This window comes from Mustela nigripes, chromosome 11 (genome assembly GCF_022355385.1).
Source record: "Mustela nigripes isolate SB6536 chromosome 11, MUSNIG.SB6536, whole genome shotgun sequence".
Classification (NCBI taxonomy): domain Eukaryota; kingdom Metazoa; phylum Chordata; class Mammalia; order Carnivora; family Mustelidae; genus Mustela; species Mustela nigripes.
The window spans coordinates 26,639,175-26,666,627 of NC_081567.1; the positions used below are offsets into that span (position 1 = coordinate 26,639,175).

The 27,453-nt window shown below is 49.4% G+C and overlaps 1 protein-coding gene across 1 annotated transcript in view; it reads right to left on the bottom strand.

Annotated features, from left to right (window-relative positions):
- Positions 1-6,278: 6,278 nt before the first annotated feature.
- Positions 6,279-27,453, bottom strand: part of LOC132026872 (BOS complex subunit NOMO1) — a 54,673-nt gene continuing 33,498 nt past the window's right edge. The window contains exons 21-31 of the mRNA XM_059415243.1: positions 26,860-27,019; positions 26,614-26,740; positions 25,015-25,128; positions 24,044-24,171; positions 22,708-22,849; positions 19,306-19,389; positions 18,002-18,112; positions 15,867-15,968; positions 14,295-14,414; positions 9,638-9,730; positions 6,279-6,925 (exon numbers count right to left, since the gene is read on the bottom strand). Coding sequence (XP_059271226.1) covers positions 6,794-6,925; positions 9,638-9,730; positions 14,295-14,414; positions 15,867-15,968; positions 18,002-18,112; positions 19,306-19,389; positions 22,708-22,849; positions 24,044-24,171; positions 25,015-25,128; positions 26,614-26,740; positions 26,860-27,019 — 1,313 coding nt within the window. The 3' untranslated portion in view covers positions 6,279-6,793. The remainder of the gene's footprint in view (positions 6,926-9,637; positions 9,731-14,294; positions 14,415-15,866; positions 15,969-18,001; positions 18,113-19,305; positions 19,390-22,707; positions 22,850-24,043; positions 24,172-25,014; positions 25,129-26,613; positions 26,741-26,859; positions 27,020-27,453) is intronic.

Sequence of the window (27,453 nt, forward strand, 5' to 3'; positions counted from 1 at the left end):
TGACCTTGACTACGTGGCTGAGGTTGTGTCAGTTTTCTTCACTACAAAGTTATTCTTTGTCCCCCTTTTTCACATAGTCCCCTTTGAAAGGAAGCCATTATGAGAAGTCAACACTTGAGGAGTGGGGGTTATCCTCCACCTCCCGGAGGACATACATAAATACGTAAAACATGAATACATAAAGTTATGTAAACTCGGAATTCTATTACAAGACAGATTTGTCTCTTTTCCACCACTTATTTACTTCTTCAATCATTTATTTATATCAATACGGAATCACAGGTTCTTCTTTGATACTTTGGATTATAATCCAATGCTACTTTATCTTGTTGTTCAGACTGTTCCAGCTTTGACCACTGGGAGCTTATTCAGTTGGCTCTTGTGTCTCTGGGGGGATACCCCCATCAAGGCGGCGTTTTGTTTTGGTTTGTTTAGCACTTCCTTTTATGCTAAAGGAAAGCACAAAAAGTCAGAAAGCGCCTACTTTCTAACCCTACAAGATGCTCCTGGCTCATCTTATATATTTCCTACCACCGGCCTAGAATTAGACATTTCCCAAGGAACCCTCATTCCTTTTATTGGAGAGTGGTGTTTATTAGAGAATGAAGATCTAGGACTAGGTGTTGGTTACTACTGGGATGTCATTCCTTCTAGCCTCCCCTCAGCTGAAAGAGCAGGGAACTAACATATATGTATGCACATACGTATAAATACTTCTACATGCAACAGGAGTTCATCCTGTGTCTCCAACTCCATTCCCACATGGATCATTCTAGCTATCTCTTTGTAGCCTATCTGTCACCATCCGTTCCAATAGTGAGAAAACTACCTCCCGCCATCCACCATCCATTTATTTCTTTAATTTCAGTATACATGTATGATGGGTTGGCTAGTCAACCATTTTTGACCTATAAGATGGGTGGTTTCATATGGCTCATTCTAAAGAGAAGACAGGCCTGAGTTGCTGACATGGTCTCTGTACAAATCCATGTGGACTGATCACGGCCAGTATTATTACTAATGAGGACTCATTCATTTGTCACTGAGTGGATAGGACACCAACCACTCCCCCCACCTCAGGGGCCACTTCCTCTTGGTTTCTTTGGCAGTTCCTTCCTCCTGCCCATCCTCTGAAGATTACACTATCCCAGGGCATGACCTCTTGGCTGTTCCTCCAACTGATGAAGCTCATTTCCCCTTCAGGGCCTTTGCAGTTACGGACCCCTCCCCCTGAGCCACTCCTCCTGCAGATCATGGCATACCCATTCCTTCTCTTCATCAGGACTAAGCTTCGAGCTCACCTCCTCACAGTGACCTTCCCTGATACCAGTCACCCTCTACCACATCATCTGTTCCACTTTAATAACAATTCAATTATCACTATCCAAGAAGTTTCATTTACATCAGCATTCTGCTTCAGGGGAGTTGAGGCCTGGTTGCTCTTTCTCACCCCTAAATCCCCAGTACACAGAGCAGTGCCAGGCACAGGCTAAATGCTCAGTAAATACATGCTAAACAAATAAACGACTCCCCCTAAAGATCAAACTTTGCAAAGCACCCACTAGACTAGAGGTCAACAAACCTTTCCTAGACAGGGCCAGATAGTATTTCAGGCTTTATAGGCCATACAGTCTTTGCCACAACTACTCACTTCTGCCACCATAGCCAGGGACAATCTGTACATGAACAGGGATGACTGTGTTCCCATGATGCTTTAGCTACAAACACAGGTGGCCAACCAGATTTGGCCCCAGGGCTATAGTTTACAGACCCATGTAGTCAACCAATCCAAGTCTTAGAGCTCTTCTTTATATGTGAATAGATCTTTGCCACTATACTTGAGTATCAGTCATCACTCAGGGGAGGCATTCTTGCAAGTGTACAAGGAAAGAAGCATTTTTAGTCGGCAGCAAAATGTTCTATTCCTGCCCACCCCAGCCCAGGAAAAGGAGGCAAGAAAGGCCCATCCCAACTTTGACCACTCAGCAGCTGCTGGCCACCTCTGCTCTCAGCTCAGAGAGTCATCACAGGGTGAAAATGCAGGAGCTATGGGCCTCCTTCTCCTTGTCAGTGGCTCCCCTGCAGAGACTAGACAGGAAGGGCTGGCCATCAGTCTCTGGGGGTTTGGATTCTGCACAGATCTGGGGACCACTTGTTCTAATGCATTCACCTGTTTTACAAAATCTTCAAATTCCAAAAAGCAAATGCAAGTGAGGCTACTGTTTTCATCGACACAGTGGAAGAGTGAAAAAAAATTTATTCATCCAAAAGGATATGAAAACAGGTGGCATCTTAAATGACCCCACGTGTCAATTACAGCAGGAGTGCCGTTAAAAATGTTCATGATTTAACCATGACTCCACTACTGTATCATGAAGCAGAAACACCTTCTCCCACTGAGAAGCGGGGAGGAACAGCTCACATCCTACCTTCTCGCACACCACCAAGTTCCAAGGTTGGAAAGGAGCCTCCTGGCCTAGCACACAGTAGGTCTATGGTTGGATTAATTTCTCCCTCCTCTATGTCATGGTAAGGTCTTGGTCATTTTCCTGAGATAAAGCTCAAAATTGTGGGTGACTTCAACCAGGCTTTGTCATCTAGTCTTAAAAAAAGGGGAAGCTGACTTCTCTTGGTTTTGCTCCCACAATACCGCCTACTTCTCTGGGAAGCATAGCATCCTGGTCATGGCGACTACCAACAGCACGATGCAGGCATGGCTCGGGTCTGCCAGGCCCCAGCAATTCCCCAGTTTGCCCCATTCCCCAGGACTGACACATGTTGCCTCAAGGTGAAGTTTCCTTTCTGTCGGGCCTACAAACTGGGATGACAGAAGGCCTGACACTGCTGGGTGATCGTGTTCCATAGATGCACGACTAGCAGAATTGGCAAAAGCAAAGGCCAGTTTCCCAGACTCCACCCATAGTCAACTGTTGTCCTGTGTGCCTAACCACTGCCCCTGCCTCTCCCTCGGGGACAGCAGTGACGGAGCAAATGGCCTGGGGCCTGGTTTTAATGTCTGTCAGCTTCTACAAAGTGGTCTCGCAGAGCCCATCACGAGTCCTGCCTATAGAGCCTTGATGGAGCAAAGAGCAAGGTCAACACAGAAAGGGAAGCAGAGCTGGGAGACTCAGACAGACCCTGGATCCAGCCATGCCTAAAGCCCAGATTTCTCAATTTTATGATCAATGACATGGCCCATGTTGCTTAAGCTAGTTGGAGTTGGGCTTCTATTACTTGAAACCCAGAGAGCTTAGACTAACATACAAGCAGAAATACATCAGCTTGCTGGGAGTCTCTCAGACACTGACCATCTGTGGAAAGTTCTGGTTATGGAACAGTGGAGAACAAGTTACCCCAAAACTAAGAGGCCTAATACGATTGAGTACGGTACTCACAAATTCTGTGGGTCAGGATTTGGGAGGAGCCCGGCTGGGCAGCACTTCATCTGGGGTCTCTGACGGGGCCGCAGTCAGATGTCGCCTGGGGCTGCACCATCCAAAGGCTTGACTAAGGCTGGAGGGTCACTTCCAAGGTGCCCCACATGGGTGGCTGGGAGGCAGGATGGGCTACTACCCATAGGACTGCATGAGGACCCCAAGCCAGGGAAGCAGGCTGGCTGCACCCAGAGCCAAAGTGGGAAGTATGACGCCTTTCCTGACCAAGCCTGAGAAGTCACATATCACCACCTATTTCTGTCTCATTCCATCAACCACACCAGGCCAGCCCCAATCCAGCATAGAAAGGGACCACATAGGGTCCCTGGGTCCCCTCCTGAGGCTGGTACCTATTCCAAATGCCTACCACATGCTGGGGGCTGGAAATGCAGGTGGCTAAGACAGGGTCCGCACCCATCATGAATGCTCAGCCTCAGACTCAACAGAATGCAACCACTTTGTCCCCCAGATCCTGACTAACTCTTCCCTTCAGGATGCTCCAGCTTTTAAGGAAAGGGAAATCCTATTAAGGAACTGGATTTAAGTATCCAGTCATATAGTTCTTTGGTCCCAGAAACAATGCTGACAGTCCCTCCCTGACCCAACCCTCTGTTGCACACATTGCTACGTGTCGCCAGGCCCTTACTGACTTCACCATAGGTATGCTTGTCTCTCCTGCACACGGTGTTTCTTCTCTAAACCCCTGAACGAGCCCCAGACAACCCAGCATGGAACCACACCGTTGCTTTTGTGTAGCAGGGGGCAACAACTCTTGGGCCTGGGTTCAAATCCCAGCTCTGCCACTGAGTAGCTGTGAGATCCTTGAGTCTCAGTGTCCTCCTCTGTCAAATGGGACTGAAACATGCATGCTTCACGACATCATGAAGTTCCAATGAACCACGCATGTGGGGGCCCAGCGAGCACAGTGCCCTGCACAGGGTGGCCACTTTCCTGCCAGTGTTCTTCCCCCAGGACAGCAATCACTCACCTCAGCCTATTCTCATGAATCTTCTTTCCTCACAGGGAGACCCTGCAGAGTTAACACAGGACTGCCTCCTCCCTCTGTCCTCATGTGCACCCACAGACCCCGGCCCCCACCAACAATCCACGTGGGTGGCTTGGTAACATTCAATACAAGGAAACCCACAGGAGCCGAGGGAAGCCAGGACCTGAGAATCACACTTCCCTGAAGGTATTCAGGGGTCCTCCGTGAAGTTTTATGGACACTTCCATAAGCAAAAATGGACAAGTAGTGGAGTGAAGAACCCACCGTTTTGAACATTTAAGAAATTTCCCAGGGTGGGGGGGAATCTCTTGGGGACCCTTCGGTCCCATTCAAAATCCTCTAACACCATTAACCTGTCCACCTCCCAGGGGGGAATCATAAGAATTCAGTCCAGAGATTGCCCAAAAATGAGAAAATTACAGGCGACAGAGTAAGCCCACTTCAAGTGGCCTGAGAAATGCGTCCGCTTTCCTCCCCACACCAGGAGCAGAGCCCTTTCGAAGTGCCGGCCACACCCAGGGTGACCCGTGACCAATGGTGGGGGAACACTGCCACTTACCGGCAGCGGCCGGAACTGGCTGGAACCTAGTGACATTTCCTATTATCTTCCACAATCTTAACCTTTACACCACGTCAATAAAAGGCCCCATTAACATTTGAAAGGGATGTTTCTGGGTGTCCACTTGGAGTAAGAGTTAGAAAACACTCCAAGAATCGGATTATGTAGCTCATCTGTCCCAGATCTCAGAGAGTTGACTTCCTGTAGTAAAAGAGCGAGCCCAGGAGGGGTGCCTGGCGGCTCCTTGGGCAGTGTCTGACTCCTGATTTCCAATCCCATCATATCTCAGGGTCCGGAGATGGAGCCCCATGTCAGGCTTCCCGCTTGAGCATGAAGCTTGAGATTCAGTCCCTACCCCCCTCCACGCGCTTAGGTTCTCTCTCTCTCTAAAGAAGAAGACAAGCAAACCTATGAAATGGCAAACAGCCAGGAGCCACCAGCTAGAAATATGGCGACCACCAAGGTGGCCACCGAGACCGGGGAACCCCCAGGCTGACCTGCACCGGTGACCGACACCTAACCAGACTTAAACGGCACGTCCAGGAAGGCCCCGTAAGCCCTCAGGGGGATTCAGACCTCTGCTCTGGGCCCAGACCCCCACGGCCACTTGCACTCCCTCTGCCAGGAGACCCTCAGGTCACCACACGACCCTTGTCCCTTGAGCGGCAGGTCTTCCACTGGGTGATGGGTGTGCTCTGCGAAGGCAGGCGCCATGTGCCCACCGATCTGCGTGTGCCTGTGTGCGCTGGTCCACTCCGTACAGATGCTAGCCCATACCACGCACTGGGGATACGATGAGAAACGAAGTAGACATGGTCTGGGCCTGAGTGTCGCCGACTCCCACCACCTTCGTATCCCCAGTGCCGGTCAGCCACGGTGCTCAGTGAACGCTGGGATTTCCTATGGATCCCTTACACAAACACGCAGGCTTCAAGCCTCACCTGTCTCACAGATGCATTTTGTTCAGTTTGTGTGTGTTTTAATAAACTGAATTGGTCACTAAAATTTTTAGTTTCACCCAAAACATGAACAGCGGATACATGAACGTACCTTCTGACAGAGCACTGGAGAGCTGAGGCCCGATGCTCCAGCACCTTTAGAAAAGGTGGGCACAAGCCTCATGTTGCCACAAATCCTTCCCTCCCCCTTTTCTCCTACCACTGAAACCAGAGACAGCTGCCATGGGTCACTCCCCCTTGCCAAGCACTTTCCTGCCTCTCAAGGCAACAGTTTACGACCCCTGCTTTATGCCTGTGTCACCGAAGAGATACACCCAAGATGCACTACAACACACATGAACGGGGACTTTATTGATTTTTACCTCCTCACAAACCCTCCTAGTAGTAGCTACAGGCCGTGCGGTTTCCAGCAGGGATCGCAGACGCAGAGAGAAGTCAAAGGACAAGGTGAATCCAATAGGTCCTTCGTGAGTGGACCGAAACCTGTAGTTCACTGGAATTCCTGTAAACTGAATGCTAAAGATTAAGGGATACATTCTCACACCACTAGCACAGCTTAAATACTTTTTGACAAAAAATAATAATAATAAATTATCTTCAACTCAGAAAATAAATTGTGCTCAGCAGAGTGACAGGAGGGTCCATTCATTGCATTGCACCGAGGGGCTGGACAGCGGGGGACGGGGAGGGCAGAGCTCGGGCAGTGAGGGCCACGGTCTCGTGGGGCAGACGGCTCGAGCCGAGCTTGGTCGAATGCACACTTGACGCCAAAGGCAGGTGGCGGCCCCTTGGCAGTGGCCCGTCCCGACTGAGATGCACCTGCCCCTCTTCCTCCTCACGTCCGCCTTGTCTTCTGTTTCTTGGCTTGTCTCTTTGCATCTTCTGGGCCGCTATTGTCAGAGGCTGTCTGGCCAAGAGCTCGGACGCCCTGCAGTCGACTTGTCAGCTGCAACAGCAAGGGAATGAGCTAGAAAGAAAGACAGAGAGAGTGAGAGAGGGGGATGCTGGGAGAACACTTCTGCCCAGGGGGACACTGGAACCTCACACATCAGGGCACCTCCCTCTGTCCGGCCACCACCCAGGTTCCAGACAAAGCCGAGACCTCTAAATGGGGAGGGTCAGCAGAGACAGGGCCACGGAGCATTAAGGAAGATGTCACCAGAGGTTAATGGCCTTGAAAGGAGGCCTGGGATTTGACAAAGTACTGCACCCTTTCTTGATAAAAACCCTCAACAAAGTAGAGCTGGAGGGACCATACCTCAACATCATAAAAGCCACATATAAAAGACCCACAGCTGATATCGTCCTCACGAGGGAAAAACTGAAAGCTTTTCCTCTATGGGCAGGAACACGACAGGGATGTCCACTCTCACCACTTTTATTCAACATAGTACTGGAACTCTTAGCCAGAGTGATTGGACAACAAAAAAAGAAGAAAAGGCATATAAATTGGCAAAGAAGAAGTCAAAGTTACACTAGTCACAGATGACATGATATTCTACGTAGAAAACCTGAGCAACTCCATGACAAAATTCGTAGAACAGATACATGAATTCAGTAGAGTCAAAGGAAACAAAATCAATGCACAGAAATCCGTGGCCCTTCTATATGCCAACAATGAAGTAGCAGAAAGAGAAATCAAGGTATCTATTCCATTTACAATGGAATACAATGTACAATGGTTTTTTACAGAAACCCTAACATACCTAGGAATAAACCTAACCAAGGAGAAAAAAGACCTGTATCCTGAAAACTATAAAACACTTATGAAAGAAATTGAAGAGGACACAAAGAAATGGAAAAACATCCCATGCTCATGGATTGGAAGAACAAATATTGTTAAAATGTCTATACTACCTAAAGTAATCTCCACATTTAATGCAAACCCTATCAAAACACCACCAGCATTTCTCACAGAGCTGGGACAAACAATCCTAAAATTTGTTTAGAACCACAAAAGACCCTAAATAGCCAAAGCAATCCTGAAAAATAAAAGAAAAGCTAGAGGTGTCACAATTCCAGACTTCAAGCCGTATGACAAAGCTGTCATCATCAAGGCAGTACAGCACAAAAACAGACACACAGATCAATGGAACAGAATAGAGAGCAGAAAGGGACCCTCAATTCTATGGTCAGCTAATCCTTGGCAAAGCAGGCAAAAATGTCCCATGGGAAAAAGACAGCCTCTTCAACAAATGGTGTTAGGAAAATTGGACAATTACATGCAGAAGAATGAAACTGGACCATCCCCCCTACACCACACACAAAAATAAGCTCAGAATGGATGAAAGACCTAAATGTGAGATAGGAAAACAACAGAATCCTAGAGGAGAACACAGGCAGTAACGTCTTTGACTTCGGCTGCAGCAACTTCTTGCTGCACACGTCTCCACAGACAGGAGAAACAAGCAAAAATGAACTATTGGGACTTCCTCAGGATAAAAAGCTTCTGCACAGCAAAGGAAACAGTCAACAAAACGAAAAGGCAGCCTACGGGAGGGGAGAAGATATTTGCAAATGACGTATCTGCTAGAGGATTAGTATCTAAAAATCTATGAAGAACTTATCAAACTCAACACCCAAAAAACAAATACTTCAGTTGAGAAATGGGAAGAAGACATGAATAGACATTTCTCCAAAGAAGACATCCAGATGGCTAAGAGGCACACAGAAAGATGCTCAACACCGTTCATCATCAGGGACAGACAAATCGAAACTACAGTGAGGTATCCCCTCACACCAGTTGAATGGCTAAATTTAGCCCAGGGAACAACAGATGCTGGTGAGGATGTGGAGAAAGGGGAGCCCTCGTGCACCACTGGTGGGAATGCAAACTGGTGCAGCCACCCTGGAGATGAGTTTGGAGGCTCCTCAGAAAGTTAAAAACTACCCTACAATCCAGCAATTGCACTACTAGGAATTTACCCAAAGGATACAGAAACACTGATTTGAAGGGGTGTGTGCACCCCTATGTCTATAGCAGCATTATCGACAATAGCCAAATTGCATAAGCACCCCAAGTGTCCATCAACTGATGAATGGTTAATTGCGTGTGTGCACATGCGCGCGCACACGCACACACACACACACACACACACACAGGAATACTACTCAGCCATCAAAAAGAATGAAATCCTGCCATCTGCAACAATGTGGATGGATCTAGAGAACAGAAGGCTAAAAGAAGTAAGTAAAAGAAACACCAATACCATATGATTTCACTCATATGCGGAACTGAAAAAACAAAACATATGCAAATGGAGAAAAAAAGAGAGGGAAAGGGAAACCAAGAAGCCGACTGGTCACCACAGAGAACACGCTAAGGGTTGCTGGATGGGAGGTGGGTGGGGGCTGGGGAAACGGGTGGTGGGGATTAAGGAGGCACTTGTGATCAGCACTGGCTGTTGTGTGCAACTGAGGAGTCACTAAATTCTACACCTGCAACTCCTATTACACTGTATATTAACTAACTAGAATTTAAATCAAAACTTGAAACATTAAAAAATAATAAAAATTTAAAATTTTAAAAAGAAAGATAGCAAAAGAAAGAAAGACAGGAAGCTGGGAGACGGGACTTGAGGCCTTCGCGTAACTTCCATAACACGCGACAGCTGCCGGTGGTGTGGGACAGCGCTCCCCCGCACACGGTGCTTTCTCACCAGGCCTCTGGGTTTCCTACCTTGTCGTGGTTGTAGCCGGCCAACAGGACAAGCAGCGTCAGAGGCAGGGCGATGTAGGACCCCTGTGCGATGTCTTGCTCAGGCAGTTTCCTCTGCAGACACCAAGAGAACTGTCACTGCTTTACACACTTGCCACTCCTGCAGCCCACACCCCCTCTCTCCCCACCGCACTGCTTCCGCCCACCCCGCTGGGAACCCAGGCACCCCGTGTGACCCAGCTCTTGCTCTCCACAAGCAGCAAGGGCAGTGACCGGGATACACTGTCAGGTGACTCTGCTCCCCACACTCTCCCGGCTTGCTCTGTGCCGCTCTGGGGCAGACCGAGGCCGGTAACCAGGCACGTTTCCTCCCCTACCCGAGGAAAGCAAGAGCTGTGGAGAGCAGGCCATCCCCGTGGCTGAGAAGGGCCACCTTGCGCAGAGCCCCAGCCACACACAGGGGCTCTTTCCTACAAGGGAGTACTGGGAACCAGGGGTGCTAGGCTCAGGTCCCCAGTGACAAAGGATATGGTCCCAGAGATTAATCCCCATGAGGAGAAGAGGCAGGCTGCCACCTGTGGCCTACTGGCCACTTGCTCCTTCTTCCAACAGAACCCCAACCTTCACCTGGGCCATCAGACTACACACACTTCCCAGCCTCCCTTGCAGCTAGGACAGCCGTGGAATTCGGCTAAGGCTACATGAACAAAAGTATTCCGTAACACATCCATGCCGTTCCCTAGAAGAGCAGTGGTATGTCCTCCCCTCCTGCCAGTCAGATGTGTCATCTGTGAGAAGGGGGAAGTGCCATGGGATGACAAAGCCCCAAGAGAGGGGGAGGCTGGGTCCCTAATAAAGTTGGGGCTTCCACACCATCCCGGGACTCCTCAGTCCTAGATACTGACAGAAGACAGAAACCTCCATCTTCCTAAGCCCCCTGAGATGCTGAGTCTCTGTACTGGCAAAGGAACCTGCACCCTAGCTCCCTCCACCCGCACAAAGGGAACAAATAAATGGAAATTTTCAGATAATTACAGAACAAATTAAGGGGACAGAGCACTGGTCCTCAAAGTGTGGTCCGGGAAAGCCCTTTCAGGGGATTTTTCAAGGTGAAACTATTTTCATGGCTATGCTAAGAAATCATGCGTCTTTTTCACTCTTGTTCTCAAACAACTGAACAGTGGACTATTCCAAAAGCTACATGATGACTTCGTCGCTCTGACAGCTCATGGAATATAATAGAGATCACACACACATAAACTAAAGCTCTCTTAGATTCTCAACAACTTTGAACACAGCAATAGTATCCTGTGACCAAAACATCTGAGAGCATCTGGGCTGGAGAATGACGATGGGGCCATTTTACCCGAGACGGTTGAGGCAGAATGGGATGGTCTCTTAAAAGTGGAAGAATCAGGGGCGCCTGGGTGGCTCAGTGGGTTAAAGCCTCTGCCTTTGGCTCAGGTCATGATCCCAGGGTCCTGGGATTGAGCCCCACATCGGGCTCTCGGCTCCGCAGAGAGCCTGCTTCCTCCTCTCTCTCCCTGCCTGCCTCTATTGCCTACTTGTAATCTCTGTCAAATAAATAAATAAAATCTTTAAAAAAAAAAAAAAAAGGAAGAATCAGGGCAGGAGCAGATTTCCACCTCCCACTGCCTACTCCTGGATTATCCGACACGTCTTGGGTCCCAGCACCTTCTCCCCGGAAGTAAATACTTAATGGGGACACTGCAGAGGGATACAGGCTTTTGGGTTTGGCCACGTGACCTTGGGCACTCATGGGAAGCCGCGGTTCATTCAGTCTTAAGTGGCCCTGATCCGAACAACACCCACGGCAGGGGAACATGAGGTTCAACGAGACCAGCTACGTAAAGTGCCAAGTAGTGCGTGAAATACTGAGTAAAAACATCAGTGAGGTGGCTCTCGGTCTGCACGTCAACAGAAGAGGAAAGCGGAGTGCTTACGTGTGCCCTCGTAAGCGCACAACACGGAGCCACCCGTCACCAGGCTGCAGTGTTCCAGACACCGCGGGATGTGAGACAAACCACGTCATTCTGAGTCCTGGCTTTGCTGATGAACCGCAGGGACATTACTTATTCTCTCTGAGCTTCAGTCAAATGTGAGCAACGGCACAAGGTGTGCTGCGGGGATCAGCAGTGAATCCCCTGCATGGGCCCGGCAGGAGTAGGCACGCCCTGCACCTGTCACTTGGTGCCCTGGTCTCACATGCAACCAGGTGACAGACACATTTTTGGCCGCAGCTACGGGACATGGGGGCTGCCCGTGTTCCCCTGGATCCAGACGCCCCTGGGGGGCGTCTAGGGAATGTCAAAAACAGCCACCATCCGTGCCCTTCACGGGGACTGTCTGCTCTCCCAGGCCTGGCGATCTGCCTCCACAGGGACCAATAGTCCCTACATACTCATCTCTTTGGCACCTTCTAACCAGGTGTCCACCATGGACAGCAAGGAAAATGCTTCCTCCTGGAGTCATCAGCAAACTCTACTTCAGGTAAAATCCTATTTGCCAAGTAACTGAGCACAAGTCCCTTGTCAGAGACGCCCAGAAGGCAGCAGAAGAACTGTATTCAAATCATAGCTCTGTTGCGCACGAGCAGGTGACCAGGACGGCCCAGTCTCTCCTTGGGTCCCATCGACAGATGACGGAAAATAATTCTTTCTACCTCCCACCTAGGACGGTGTCGAAAAGCACAAAAGGGTACCGTGATTGCACATGGGAAAGATCACTTTGGAACTATTCTTCACACCCTACACAAGGAAAAACTCCAGATGGACAGAGATGGAAATGTACAAAAGGATACCATACACGTACCGGAGGAAAAAGAAATGCCTCTAAAATCTGGGAGTAGGGGAGACTTTCTGAACTAGGACTCAAAATTCAGAAGCAATGAAAAAAAAAGACTGACATATTTAACCTAAAAAATAAAATAAATGTTTGCATAATCAAAATGAAAAAACAAATTGGGAAAAAAATAGGTACAACATGTATCACAAAAGGGGGTGAGACTCCCTTTTTGACAAAGGGCTTCCAAAACAAATGAAAAAGACCAACAATCTAGAAAAACGTCAACTGTTTCCAGAAAGGGAACACAGAAGCGGTTCTTAACCACGTGGAAGGATGAGAAACGCAGGGGACAGCGGTGCGGAGATGCCATTTCTCATGTACCAGACTATGAACATTCTTCAGTCTGACCACACGCTCTGCTGGGGGAAGGGCTGCCATCATACACTGCTAGCGGGAATGCAAACCGGACAGCCCCACGGAGGGAAAGCAGCCCCGGCCAGCAAGATTCCAGATGCACTGACCCTGTGATCCTGCCCCTCTACTTCTCCGGGTCTGTTCCATAGACAGATTGACAAGCACTCAGACACACGCCTGCACAAAGGCAATCACTAACGGGTTATCTGGAACATCAGAAAACCAGCAGCAACGCGAACTTCCATCCAGCAGGGGCTAACTGAACGTACTGCGGAACAGCCACATGGAGGAGTGCTTTATAACGCAGCTGTTAAAAAGGAACAAGGAGTAGCTAAATATGGTCCTCTGCACACAGTTACCTTTTTAAAAAAATAGAATTCTGACTCTTCACGCTGAAAAGACCCACTGACAGTGACCAGTGCAGTAGCTCGGAGGCCAGACTTCTGTTTTATTGTAGCTCTGTGGGCTGTACTCTCACTGCCTCCCAAGTTCAGGATCAGTAGGTCTGAGGTTGGGCCCCGGAGCCCATTTTTAGGACTTCTGTGTGTGTAATCCTCAGGTGATTCTACTGCATGCCAGCTTTGGGAAGCGCTGATCTAAATAATCGTCTCATGAGTGTGTGGTTTGTTTGTCCTGTGGTTTTTTTAGTGTGTTTGACACATGATCCAATGAGGTCTACATATTGCAAGAGGCTGGTAAAATGAGCTAGTTCTGGGGCACCTGCGTGGCTCAGTGGGCTAAGCGTATGACTTTGGCTCAGATCATGATCTCATGGTCCTGGGATCGAGCCCCTCATCAGGCTGCCTGCTCAGTGGAAAATCTGCTTCTCCCTCTGTCTCTGCCCTCTCCCTGTTCATACTCTCTCAAATAAATAAAATCTTTGAAAAATAATTTTAAAAATAATAAAAATTTTGAAAACAAGCAAGTTTCTTTTAATCTACAAGTATCCCACCTATTTGTGCTGTTTTTTTCTCTCTCTTGCAATTTGTCGAATAAATCAGGTTCCAGGGGTTAATGTCCCCCAGTTTCCCACAACCTACACTTAGTTCACTACATCCCTGCAGCATCCTTTATAGGCTTGTGTCCTCTCTATTTCCTGTAAACTGGCACCTGGTTCTAGAAATCTGGGCAGGTCAGGGGTCCTGTGCCTCCTGCTGAAGGACCACAACACCCCAACCACAACAGAGCGGTGACCATTCTCCCAGAAAGTCACATCTGAGCCACTGACCTAAACACACTGTGTCCCCTCACTGACAGCTTCCCTCTCAAAGGGAACTGAAGACACCAGAACTCGAAAAAGTAGAAAAGCATCTAGAGAAATCCAGAATGCAAAAGGGACCTGAAGTTCAAACAGCCTTCAAACAGCTGCTCTCCCTCGCTAATAACCCGGCATGGGTCGTGCAGTTTTCCTTCTCTCGCCACCCTGATCGGCTGTTTCCAAACTCTCCCTTTTCCTTACCGTGGGATTAAAAATCAGGGTGATGTGTTTATGGTAGCCCACAGCCGTGAAAGAAACCTGAGGCAAGACGTAGTCATACTGGGATCTGGGGAGCGTTGAGTCCAACAGCACAACGTAGTTCTGTGCACAAGCAAAAGAATTCACTTTTACAAAAGACTTTCTGCGTTTAAAGAAACCCTTCGGTTTACACATCCAAACCAAGGTCGCTAACTTCAGAGCAGGAAGCTCAGTGGGCTATCCTATCAGTGACAGCCGATGTCCCCAGCATCTTGGAGATGGCATCTTCTGGTAAAGCTCTCAAAGCCTGGGGCATTACTGTATTAGCATATTCAACAACGATGTAACTGTGGTCCTTTGAGGATCTGACTTTATGAAACATAGAAAGTTATTACGAGCCACTTCTGATGAGGGAGATACACGATCCAACTGAGAAAGACTTCTTTCAATCCAAAATGAGGTTGACTTTTAAGGGACGGAACTTAAGTGGCTCATTAGCTGGCCGAGTTCTAAGAACACAGCATCTCTGGAATGATACCAGTGGTGGTCCCAGCCCTGCATGCGGAGCCCCAGTGGTGTGCTAGACGCCACGAGCACTACATGAGGCAGACACCTGCTCTGCTCTCAGCCACGGACAAGGTCAGGTTTACTGCTCCCATCTCACTATGGACGGTGAGCCCAGGGGGAGTCTGCCCCCAAAGCCCATGCTATTTCCACAGAGCTGTGCTGCCTACGATGGCGAGTGTAAAGGGCATCTTGAGAAATGGGGAACGACTCCAAGGGTCCATCGGAATCTATTTCATTATTTTACAGCCATTTCCTGTCCAAAAAGGGTCATAGTTTATGATCCCTGGAGCAGGTGGTAAGAAACCGGGCCAGAAAATGTCTTAGGTAGGTTCACTACTGATAAACCACATGCCAGGCCCACCAGGAAAGAACAGAATTCTTTACAAAGTTTGCTGTCACCATGACAACTGCAATAGCTTGTTCTGTCCAAATACAACTGATAATAAACATTCCATAAGCAGTATAAATGATGTCCACCATTAAGGGCTTAGCTAAATAAATTATAGCATTTCCTGTATTAGAGACTATTGTGCAACCACAAGAAACCATGTTACAAAGGTTTAAGCACAGGGAAAAGACTTCTGATATATTCTTCATTGAGAAGTACAGACTATACCGAACAATGTACAGAAGAGTCCCAGCCTTGCATTATTACAATAAATATACCTGTACATTTTTATTTACAGACACATAAGCACACAATGGAAAAAGACGAAAGGATACCCATCAGCACATGAAACCCCATAGGGGCTACTTCTAATTGATGGGAACCTTTCTGGATGTCCCCTCCCCCACCAAAAATCTCCTGCATGGATGTATATGATTTTTTGTAAACAGATAAAGAGCCAATTAAGAAAACAAACTCTATAGAACCCAACCTCCTCTGATCAGAGAGCATGTCAACCATTTCTGCAAAGAGGTATTAGGAAGGAGAAAACTCCTTCCTTAAACACAGAAGCCGAGTTAGACGGAGACGCGGGCTGGAGCGCAGCCACCGATGTTAGTTACCTGGCCGTCTCTGAGCAGGGGTGGGAAGTGGAAGAAGAGCGACTGGCCCAGGGAAACCGTCTGGATCGGGTTGTCAAGGTTTTCACTTTTGTAAAGCTTTACCTGAAAAGCAGAAAACAAAGCAGGGCGTGCTTTCGAAATGAAAACACAATCAACATTTCATTTCAAATACTTCATTTCTTCCTCAGGATGGCCTAGCTCTTGGCAGAGAGAAGGATCTTTGGGAACGCAGATATCTGAGAGAGAAACCTCCCACCCCCAGCCAGCATACATAATTCCTTTGATCACCTGAGACTCCTAGTTCCATGACCTGCATAGAAATGTTAAGATTTTAAAATCGATTGTGGCAACTTAGGTTAATGTTTAAGATGGTAACAGTTAATATAACGACAAGAGTAAAAGGAAGTTTCTACTACAGCTATGAACGCTGGGGAAGCAAGAGGCACTCTGCACACATGCCGTCACTAACACTGGCTCTGAAGGGCATCATTGTTACCGTAGGGAGGCCCCGAGACTGTACCTCCTAAAGTTCCACAATTTGCACATGGTGGCACCTGGGGCTCAAGCCACATCACTGAAGGTCAGGCGCCACCCAGCATGGCCTCTCCACATGCTGGACCCTCAACTCCACCAGTACTCCTTAAGCTCAAAACATTCCTTTCGCATCGGCTTGCCTAAGCTGCTTCCAGGAGTTCAGTCCTGTTTCTAGCCTTTCTCTCTGGCCTGTCCTCATTGTCACTACTGCGAGAAATGAGACAGGCAAAGGAGGGACAGTCCTGGCTGATGCTGATGTCTATAGGGGCTCCGCCCAGCACCTGCCAAAGGAGGAAGCCAGAGACGCCCCTCCCCAGGGCCCAAGTAGACACCTGTATACAGAACACACGAGTCACAAGGCGTTTTCCTAAAATAAAAGTCACAGACTGGAGACCAGGGGTCACATCCAAGACCATGTATGCATTCGTGTGCCCTATATGGTGTTCCGAGCAAATGTGAGCTCACTGGCCATGTTTAAAAAAACAGATGATTTCAGGTAACTCTAATTTCCAGCCTCTCTGGGAAATTGGGAGGTGACCCCACCGTGAGCCAGGACTCCAATAGGACAACAATCACACGGAGACGTGCCATCCCTTCCTGTCTGCTACAGTTTGTCCCACAGCCCACCCAGCCCGCTTTGCTCTGGCCCTGCCCTTCTGGTCCCCACAGGCAACATGCTTGTTAAGCTGGAAGGAAGAGGAAGCTCAGAGGGGAGTTAAAACCTCAGTGCATGTTCTCACCCAAGCCAAACACGCCATCGTGTATAAAATTACAACCATCTCTGAAAAACACACTCCTGTGGCAATTCACGGACATTTCTGAAGGGATACTAGAGCAGGGTATAAACATTTCCTTAACGGCACACAAGGAGATTTGGTCAGGAGCTGAAGATATCTTGAGAGGGCGCAGAGTCTCAGCTCTTGCCTTTCACAGCGGAGGAACCATGGTCTACAAGAGCAGAGTGACTGCCCGTGGCGGCAGGGTCAGCAGGACGCGGCTCAGACTGCCCGATACTAGTCCCCCACACCCCACTGCCTCCACCAGGGACAGAATTTTAAGAGTTACAAGGCTCAGGCGCGGGGGTGGCTCACTGGGTTAAGCCTCTGCCTTCAGCTCAGGTCATGATCTCAGGGTCCTGGGATCGAGCATCACATTGGGCTCTCTGCTTAGCGGGGAGTCTGCTTCCCGCTCCCCGCGCCTGCCTCTCTGCTTACTTGTGATCTCTATCAAATAAATAAATAAATAATCTAAAAAAAAAAAAAAAAAGAAAAGAAAGAAAGAAAAATCCTGCTTAAAAAAATTTTTTAAAAATAATATAGAATAAAAATTACAAGGCTCTCTGCCTTAAAATTACCTCTCCGCCATTAGGCTGCTACCACAATGCTTCCAAAGACTTATTCTGTAGCTAAACAAACAGTTATCTCTAAGTACGAAGCCTTTCTCCCCAGGCCATCAGCAAGCACTCTCCCAGGCACATGCTGGGATCTCAACCTCAGCCCTCATCACCTCTCGCGGGTGCTGGGCAGGTCTACATATCCTGCTCCTACTCTTCTCAGAGCCAAAAAGAATGCAGAAATTTCACCGTAAAAAGCTGGCCTTACCCATAATGTAGGGAGATACTCGGAGGAAGTGATCACATTTCCACTTAAGTCAAATTGATTGATCTGCCGGAAAACTATAATGCTCACATCATCGATGTCATTATTGCCAACCTAGAAAGAGATCAGGAACAATGTTGGTGGCAACGAAGCCGGGAGAGGAACTTCTACTCTAGTGGGTGACATCCCAGGTGCTGTTTCATAGCAAACTTCACTATTCAGTTGTCTACACCGAAGTCCAAGGACACAAACTGGTAGTAGGAAGTGGGGCTACAGCGAGCCCACGACACGTTCTGTTGGACTAGCACAGAACGTTTTTTCCTAAGTTTCCATTATTTGCCAACAATTTAAAGATAAACTGCATACACATAAAAAGCCAGGTTTTCCAGCCTCTCTTGGAACCTGAGACAGATGTGTTTGCCTGGCGGCCATCAGCAGGGGCTGAGGCACAACTGCCCCACGGGTAGGTGTGTGCCCCTCCCGTCGGTCCCTTTCTCTGTATCTGCCAGGCCGTGGTCTTCATGACTTTCCGTGACCCTGCACTTAGCCACTGTGGCAGGGAAACACGTGACTGTAAGATGCTGCCCTCACAGCCATTTAAAATGCCAGATGCCATAAAGACATCAAGAAAATCCACTTCTTATCCAGATGGTCCTAAATGGCGCACCCCTCTCCTGGCACCTCATAACCGTCATGCCTACTGCCACCTAACCAAGCCACCACGAGGCAGCATGTCCCACCCCTGCCATCCCATCCAAACCCTCCAGTCAAGCAAATGAAAGTCACTCCATGGGAGAAAAGCTTCACTTCACATGATTCCTGGGCTCCTTCCTGTGACCTGGAGGGAGAGCTGCCTCTTTAGGGACCAATAAGCTAAGTCGTGACCCAGAATAGCAAGAGATTCCGCCCACCTAAAAACACAGTCATCTGGATATAAGAAAATCGGGGGCCCTGCCACCAATTAAGCCCATGCTGTCTTTATTACCCTCCCTTGATCTCAAATGCCACCTCGACCTTGAGGTCCTCAACTTGGAGAATAATGATCCGAGTTTGCCAGGGTCGGGGGGAGAGTGAGGAGGCAGCTGCTCAGACTTCTCTGGATTCAGGACAGCGATGCTGCTCACTAAAACCCTGCAGGAGACGCTGCTTGTGAAGATGACACCATTCTAAGAGGACCCTTAATTGGGCCCCGGAGCTCCCCGCCTCATCAGAGGAAAGGCAGCCACCCAGGGGAGCCCTAAAGTGTTTCTGATCGGGGGAGAAGAACTCATACTGCTCTCCATCCGCCACAGGGTTTCATGCCTTACCGTGATGACCCGGTGGTGGGGGAGGGCCCGCTCGATGTGGTCGTTGCCTTCTGCCTTGAGCTGCACATGGTACACACATCCCGGCTGCAAGCAAAGTCAGGCGTCAGGTGTCTAGAGGGGCCTACTGCCCGAACCTCACCCAAGCCTGCTCCAACAGCAGGCCCGCAACATAACCACGCCGCCATGCCTACCCCACCTCCGGTCCCTGTCTGCGGCCTGTTAACCTTCTTAAGAGTCCCTTTTAGAAATACCCTGTAGAAGAAACATCTATCTGGAGGTCTGTAGTTCCTTCAAGCTCCAAGAAAAATTAGATGTGGCTTCCTGCTTCAAAGCTGCTAAGCACAATATGCTTATTCTGATAAAATCAGTCTCCCTGGATGTCCCACCCCACCCCCACTCCACACCACACCCCCCACGCTCCCCTCTCCCCACCTGCATTTACACTCAGAGGGGCATCACCCATGATACTCCCAAATGCTCACCACGGACATGACTTATGCCAAGTGAGATCTGAGAATTTCCTTCTTAGAAAAATCAGTTCTCAAACCTTTTATTCTCTTGCTCAATTTTACATGCGGACACAAAGTTTACCAAAGAAATCATCATTCTAAGATGCTTTTCAAGGAACCGATTCCCGATCAATGGCACAACTGAGCCGCTCACAGGTTAGGATCTAAAGCACTGGGCCGAGTTCCGAGGCGTCTATATGCAGCTAACAGGGGACAACCCTAAGATCTAATCATTGATTTTTAAACTAGCATGGATAAAAAGGTTCTGGTCTCCTAAAATACTGTGTGCTTTGATAGCTATAGGGTGTGTTTTTTCTCTTTTAAGATTCTGACTGTCTGGATACGTTCCTTGAGCTATTTCATAATGAGCACATGGCACCTTTACAAAGACAATAAAGCCATTACTTTTTTTAAAACTGAGAACAAATTTATGATTGCCGGTAGACACATTCATCGACTTTACAGCTCAGTGAGGGCTGGCAGTACTGGGTTCAGCTCAAAAGAGCCATTTGTGCCCTAGAGAGGAAGGGACGTGAGGAGTCACCTGGGCAGAAAAGGGACTGCCCAGTCCTCCTGCGCCTGGGTCACTGGGAGCCAGGCAGCTGATCCACCCCAACCGGCCCCCTCCTCACTCGAGGCCCAGGCTGATGGACTTGGGGATTTGCCCTCATCCCTTGGCAGTGGAATCGAGTGTCGCAGCTTCTCGCTCAAGGTGAAATGGATGAACGAGTCCCGACTGGGGCCGGGAAAGCTCCAACAAGGGATCTCTAGCCTGGTGTCCTCCGGGAGACTGGCAAACTTGATCCCAAACACTGGATGAGGAATGGCCCAGGATGTCCCCCAGAATTGTGGCCTGGCACAGGCCAGGGTAATTCTAAAAACTACCAAGAGCGCTAATAAATTACCACATATTAAAAGGAGGAGGAGGAGTGTGTCTTTAGAGCATCAATTACAACAGAAATCTACTGCACCGGAAAAGGAAACTAGCTCTCTGTGGTTTAATTACACAAAACGTGTTAAGCTGGTGAGTTTAGAAGAGCACGTCCGGGCCAGCAAGACGCAGGAAGAACCAAGAAGGGGATGTAGATTTTGTGTTCCCGCAACCGTGAGAGTGAAGCAGGCCAAGAACACAGAGTCCACCCAGGGTAAGGGAAGCTCACCTAAGCTCGACCTACACAGGCACCCACCAGACCCCTTCTCAAGCTGCTGGCCCACAAAGCTACAAACCAAGACCTGAGCTGGCAGTGTGGATGAGGGCCCTCTTTGGGGGAAGCCGTGTGTGTCGACGCTGTCAATTACTCACTGAGTCCCAGTGCCCGACTGCCACGTGTGCCAGAAACACCGACTTACTTAGCACCCACGGCCGAGCTCTGAGGTGGACCTCACTCTCATCCTTGTCTTACAGATGATGAAGGAGACACAGAAAGGACAAACCCCTTGCCTGAACGTAAATAGCTAAGCGATGACGGAGGCGGGGTTCACACCTAGGCAGCTGAGAGCAGAAGGGTGTCCGTGCAGCCAGCAAATGACGGAATTGCAAAGACTGGGCCTGCACTGGCCTCATGAGGCCAAGCACCTGACTGCCACTAGCGGAGGCCTCTCTCCTACCCTGGCTGCAGTGGCTGGAGACTACAGCCTCCCGCCTGTGAGTTCTCAGAACCACTGCACAGGAAGGCAGGGGCCTGGAGGCCACGTGTTCCTAGGGGGCAGGGCTCCCCCCAAACACAGAGCAGGGGACAGCGAGAAAGGAGCATTGCGGTAAGACTTGTGCAGACTCGAAGCCTGGCAAGGTAGCGGTCATCTTGATGGCTCTGCTGAGAACATGCCATGAGAACATGGAATGGAGTGATGCACAGAGCCCACCCAGTTCGTGTGCATCCAGCCGGACCATCAGAATTCCAGTCCTCGGCACAGCCAGGAAGACCCCGCCAAGTCCATTCTCCTCCACCCCAAGCTCACCAGGCAACCTTCCGACCTGCCTCCCAGGTACCCCAGTATGTGACCCTGGGATGCTTTTTGTTTGGGGGCAAGAACAGCCGTGTCCCAACTAAATATCTAAATAAACCAGGAACCTGGCTGACATTTCAGCTCAGATGATCTGGGCAAACAGGAGCCTGCTGCGAAACTGTGCGTGCCTGTCCATGCGGGCAGCTAGGAGTATCCTGTATGTGAGAGTGAAAACCCGGGGAAGGGGCCCAGTGCAGTGGGTGCGGTCCAACCTACACTCAGACAGCGACCACGCAGGATATGGGTAATGTCTGCCGAATGAGCAAGCACGTGAACACATGAGCACAGACTGAGGAAGCACCAGAAACCCTGAACCGAACATTGCAACTGAGCCTCCAAAAGGAAAAATGAGCTGGTTGTTTGACCCACACAAAAAAGTTGTGTGTTTGTGGGGGTTTTTTCTTCTTAATTACTTGTTGACACCTAAAAATCAGGAGCTTTCACATGGAAATCTGAACTTCTGACTTGTCTTTTGACAATTCAAATGATCTGGCAGTGCCTGCCCTCTGGGCTTCACCACAGTCCTCACCACTCCCTAGTGCACACCCAGCATCCTCCGCTCCAGCCATTCACATGCCTCTTCCGGCCCCACAGACGTTTGGTCTGAGCGCCCTGGCCTAGGCCACAACCACCCAATACCAGGCAAAAGCTCCAGCAGACCCACCGTATTCCTACTGTATTTGGCCACAAAACCCCAACCCAATGTGTGAGCTCAATGAGAGGTAAACTGTGCCAGGTAAGACAGGGACTAGGAGGATTCTAGAGCCCTAACTCCCCAACCCTAAGCCCCTTGCCCAGCCCATTCATACCAGTCTTGGGGGCACCACAAGACACCTCTGCACACAGTGTGAAAGGACCCACTAACAAAAAACGTCCCAAGTCTCACCAGCAATCCACGTAATCTGAACTTCCCGTCCTCATCTGTCACGGTGTCTTCTCCATAAATACTACAATCATTCTGTCCCACTGCCTCCACGGCTACACCCTGCTCCGGTTCTCCGTTTAGAGAAGAAACAGTCCCGTAGCAACTAGAGTGACAAGAGAAGACACAGACCATGGTTAAGTCCCATGGTTTTCTGAAGCACATGAAGGATCTGCAGTCAAGTGTCCTGCATTTACCAGCAATTTACGGTGTGCTGAACAGTCCAGAGAGAACTGTCACTGGTGACCCAGGCAATTCAGTCCAGGCTGGGTCACTTCTGGATCCAGCCTTCCTGCCCGAAGGCTTGAGCCAGCCAGAAGACTGTCATCAATGGCTCTTCTTTACACGTTTGAAGGAATGCTCCAGAAAATTACAATTAAAAAGGGCTAAGCCGGGCGCCTGGGTGGCTCAGTGGGTTAAGCCGCTGCCTTCGGCTCAGGTCATGATCTCCGGGTCTTGGGATCGAGTCCCGCATCGAGCTCTCTGCTCAGCAGAGAGCCTGTTCCCTCTCTCTCTCTGCCTGCCTCTCCATCTACTTGTGATTTCTCTGTCAAATAAATAAATAAAATCTTTTAAAAAAAAAAAAAAAGGGCTAAGCCTTGGGGCTCCTGGGGTGGCTCAGTGGGTTAAGCCTCTGCCTTCCACTCGGGTCATGATCTCAGGGTCCTGGGATCGAGCCCCACATCCGGCTCTCTGCTCAGCGGGGAGCCTGCTTCCCTCCCCTCTCTCTCTGCCTGCCGCTCTGCCTACTTGCGATCTCTGTCAAATAAATAAATAAATAAAAAGAGCTAAGCCTTAATTTATTCCACCTGGTCTTATTTTCATTAAGTTGTATTTTAAATAATGAAGCATCCCATGAAACGGAATCAGTTTCTCTCTTGTTCCACATACTCATTTGAAAACGGCCCATTTTTCCTCAACTTTCTGATTAATCAGTCTTTATCTCAAGTGCTTCCGTGTACCTTTACAAATACATAAGTGTGGTGTGTGTACACGTGTCTATACTTATAGCTCCATTGGGCTAACATAGCTGACCCACAGTGTATCGTCTATGCCTACCAGCATTTGTGCAAACCATCTTCTCTGAAACACTGGAAAATGTGAGTGGCCGAGAGACAAGGAATGGAGGAAAACTTAACACTTCTTCCTCTCTCCAACATCTGGAGGCCTTACTCAAGTGAGTTCATTTCCTCCTTCTGTGACTCCCGAACAGGGGGAGGTGGGGTTCCCAGGAAACAGAGGCCTGAGTGGGACTCCCCAGCCCAGGCTTGGACGACCAGGGAGCAGGTGGGCCGCTTACCTGTAGGCCGTTCGGTAGCCGGTGACGGTGATCTTCAAGTTCTGTCCCTCCTGCACCTCGATCATTTGCGAGGACGGCTCGAACCGGAATTCCTTCATCATGGGTTTGAAGTAGTACTGGCCAGGGCTCTGCCGAGAGAAAGCCCAAACTGAGTCTCTGCTGCCACCTCTAGGTGTGGCTGAACCGGGGACACTAAAGGCATCAGGGACAGGGATGTGGCCACCAGAGCTCTGGCACTTCCCGCACAGACAGAAACAGTGACTCTAACTCCCCTGTAAATGGGTTATAGTGACAACAATGACAACAGAATTGGGCAGAATTAGGTGCCCACGGTACCTCTGTGAAGTAGCAACCAACCTGAATTTTATCAAGAAACTAAGGCTCAGAGAGGTCAAGTAGCTTCCCTGCGATGACCCAGCAAGGAAGCCCCGGAGGGAAGATTCAAAGCTGCCTCACTGCCTGCGGGCAACGTCCCTGCAGCGGTCGCTTTATTCCCACAACTCACAGAACGGCCTATGAACGTACACTTCTAGAGGCCCCACCGGCCAGGGCCCCGGACACCATCTCGTGGGAGACGGGGCTATCCTCCCACCATGCGGACCACAGTCTGCAGAAGAAACACAAGCTAACCCCCAAATGAGCCTCGGCATTGTCAACAACGTGACGCCGTGGTCTAGCAGAGGGATGCCGAGGACAGGAGCCGCTGCGGCCACGGTAATTAATTACACTGTCGTCGTGACAAGCCGGCGGCCGGAAGACAAGACGCGCCGGCGGAGGGAACATGAATCAGCAACATTAAGTTCTAGTAAGAGCAATACTCTAATTACGGCTGGTCCCCTAAGAAACGTAAAACACTCCACACCGGGGCTCTGTTCTCACGTTGTCAAGCACCACAGAAGTCACGCAGGCCGTTCCCCACGCTCTCGGGGAGGGGGGCTAACTGGCGGGCGCTAAACCACAGGTCACCTTACCAGGTTGGAGAAAGTCAGAATGCCATTGTCCTGAGTCAAGAGGTTGGAACGGAACACACCACCGCTGAGGGACAAGAGGACCCCGGGGAGGGGCTGGTCGTCTTCGGCCTTTATCTGGGGGCGAGAAGGGAAAGCAAGAGCAACATAGACTCCCATTCCCCACTGAAGACGACGTTTCAAAAGTCAAGAGGCATCTCTTCTGGGTTGTGTTTCTTTCATCGTGATCTGCTAGGGGACAGAACGTCTACTCTTTGACCTCAGGGGTAACTCCTGTTAAGAGTCTGGCATGCAGTCTTCCAGAATTGCCTCTGTGCCCACACGAGCGTGTAAACACCACAGGCTAGTGTTGACTGACAGGCAAGTTCACGGCAGGGGAGAGGGGAGGGCAGGTGGACGGAGCACAGGACCCTGCCACACGTCCCTGCACCCCTTCTCCCCGACCACTGGTTCTGACTTCCCGCACTGCCAGGCCACACACGCCTGTGCACTGTGTCCTCACGCACAGCACCCTAAAGCAGGGGGTGGCCGACCGCGGCACACAGACCGGCAACCTACTTTTGCAACAGAAAAGGAGGAACCATCAAAGCGTCCCAAAACAGGTGTATCTTTGTGCACTTGTGATTTCCTCTATTACTAGGGGAATGGCCGGGACATCATGCCCTCTGAATTCAAAATGATGCCACCATACTGTACACCGAAGTGACGGGAGCCACCTCCAGTTCCATGAATCATCCATGCCCAGGGCCCTACACACGATCCAAAAAATGGCCATTGTCTGAAGCACTGCGAATCTAACCTAAAACTCAGTGTTTCTCCCCTAACTTCCTTTCCATCTGGTGAAGTTGAGTGCTGCTCCTATGTTTACTAGTCACTTGGATGACTTCTGCAAATTGCTTTTTCCTAAACTTTGCTGTTCTTTTTTCTATGGGGTTTGCCATTTTCTTACAGATTTTAGCAGTTCCTGATAATCCAGGGTATTTCTTATGGCTCAACAATTCTTCCCAGTTGGAATGTCTTTTGATATACTTTAAAATGCATCCTGCACAAGAGAATTTGAAATTTGTACGAGAGGTCATCTGTACTGCTTTTCCTTGAACCTCTATGTTGAAAAGAACCACACTCAAGGACCTTGAGACTGGACTCTGGGCTCCACACGGCACATTTCTTCCCAAGAAGAATGGAGGGAAGAGAGAATGACCTCAAATACCACTCAAGGAACATTCTCTCCTTTTACACACAGCACAGTTAAGGGTGAGAGCTTGAAACCCTTGCCAAAAGGTACACAAACAAGCTAAAGTCAACAGGTCTCCAAATTATACCGGGTGGAAGGAAGCCCCCGAAAAGGGAACACTCTGTATGATTCCAGCTGTGTAAACTCTAGAAAACGCAAACTAACCCACTAGTGACAAAGAGCAGGTCAGATCAGCAGGAGGGGTGCAGCGGGGCGGGGCGGTACAAGGAAACTCAGTGGCGTGGCAGACTGTCACTGTTTTCAAGGGTGTACCCGTGTGCTAAAATAATCAAATTTTAGGCTTTATGTGCAGTTTACTGTATGTCAATTATTATACCTCAATAAAACCACTTTTTAAAACGTGTTACCTCAAAGCTGACGCCGGCCAAAGCATACGCCTTAAAGTCTCCTATGGTTCCTTCCACCGCAGTCAAAACATAGCCTTCCTTCTGCGAGGACACAGTGTACTCCAGGTCGCTGTGCAGGGGCCCCACACTGGACAAAAGCAAGGAGATGCCAGGTGGCTGTGTGTCACACCTGCGCGAGGCCTCATCAGCCCCGGAGCCTGGGCTCTCCACCAGGTCTCAAGCAAATACTTCTTCAGCAGGCCTTACCTATAGGCGCCTCTGTCATCAGTGAAGACTGTGATCAGGGGTGAGCTCGCCCCCTTTTCACTGATGACGATCTCGACTCCCTCCAACTCTGGGTGGATCTGGCCTTCCAGAAATAAGCCAGCTTTCCCATGGATCTCAATCAGCTTTCCTGGGCAGCTTTCTAAACAGAGAAGAAACAGAAGAATGGGACCTAGCTGTCGTGGGAGGGGGCATTCTGGCTGGGGGCTTCCCACTAAAGAGGGGCCTGAAATGGAGGTATCTGAAGCTAGCTCCAAATAAGGTTGTTTAACATTTAACAGAAACCACAAGAATCAGGGAACCCATGCCTCTATCCTTGAAAGGCCTTGCTCAATGACTGGGAATGTCAGCAGATAAATCTGACAAAGGCTGGGTTCTTACTACCCCTCTCTCTGTTGTCACAAGGCCTTTCTGGCAGGTAAGAGGCTATGCAACTGGACCTGAGGTAGGAGTTCACTCCAAATGGGCTGCCCGCAGGGAAGTCCCGCTATTCAGTACACCCTCCTTCCAAACACAGATCACGTCAAAGCCCAGGACCTAATGAACCCATAACATTAGACAAAACGATCAGTGGGC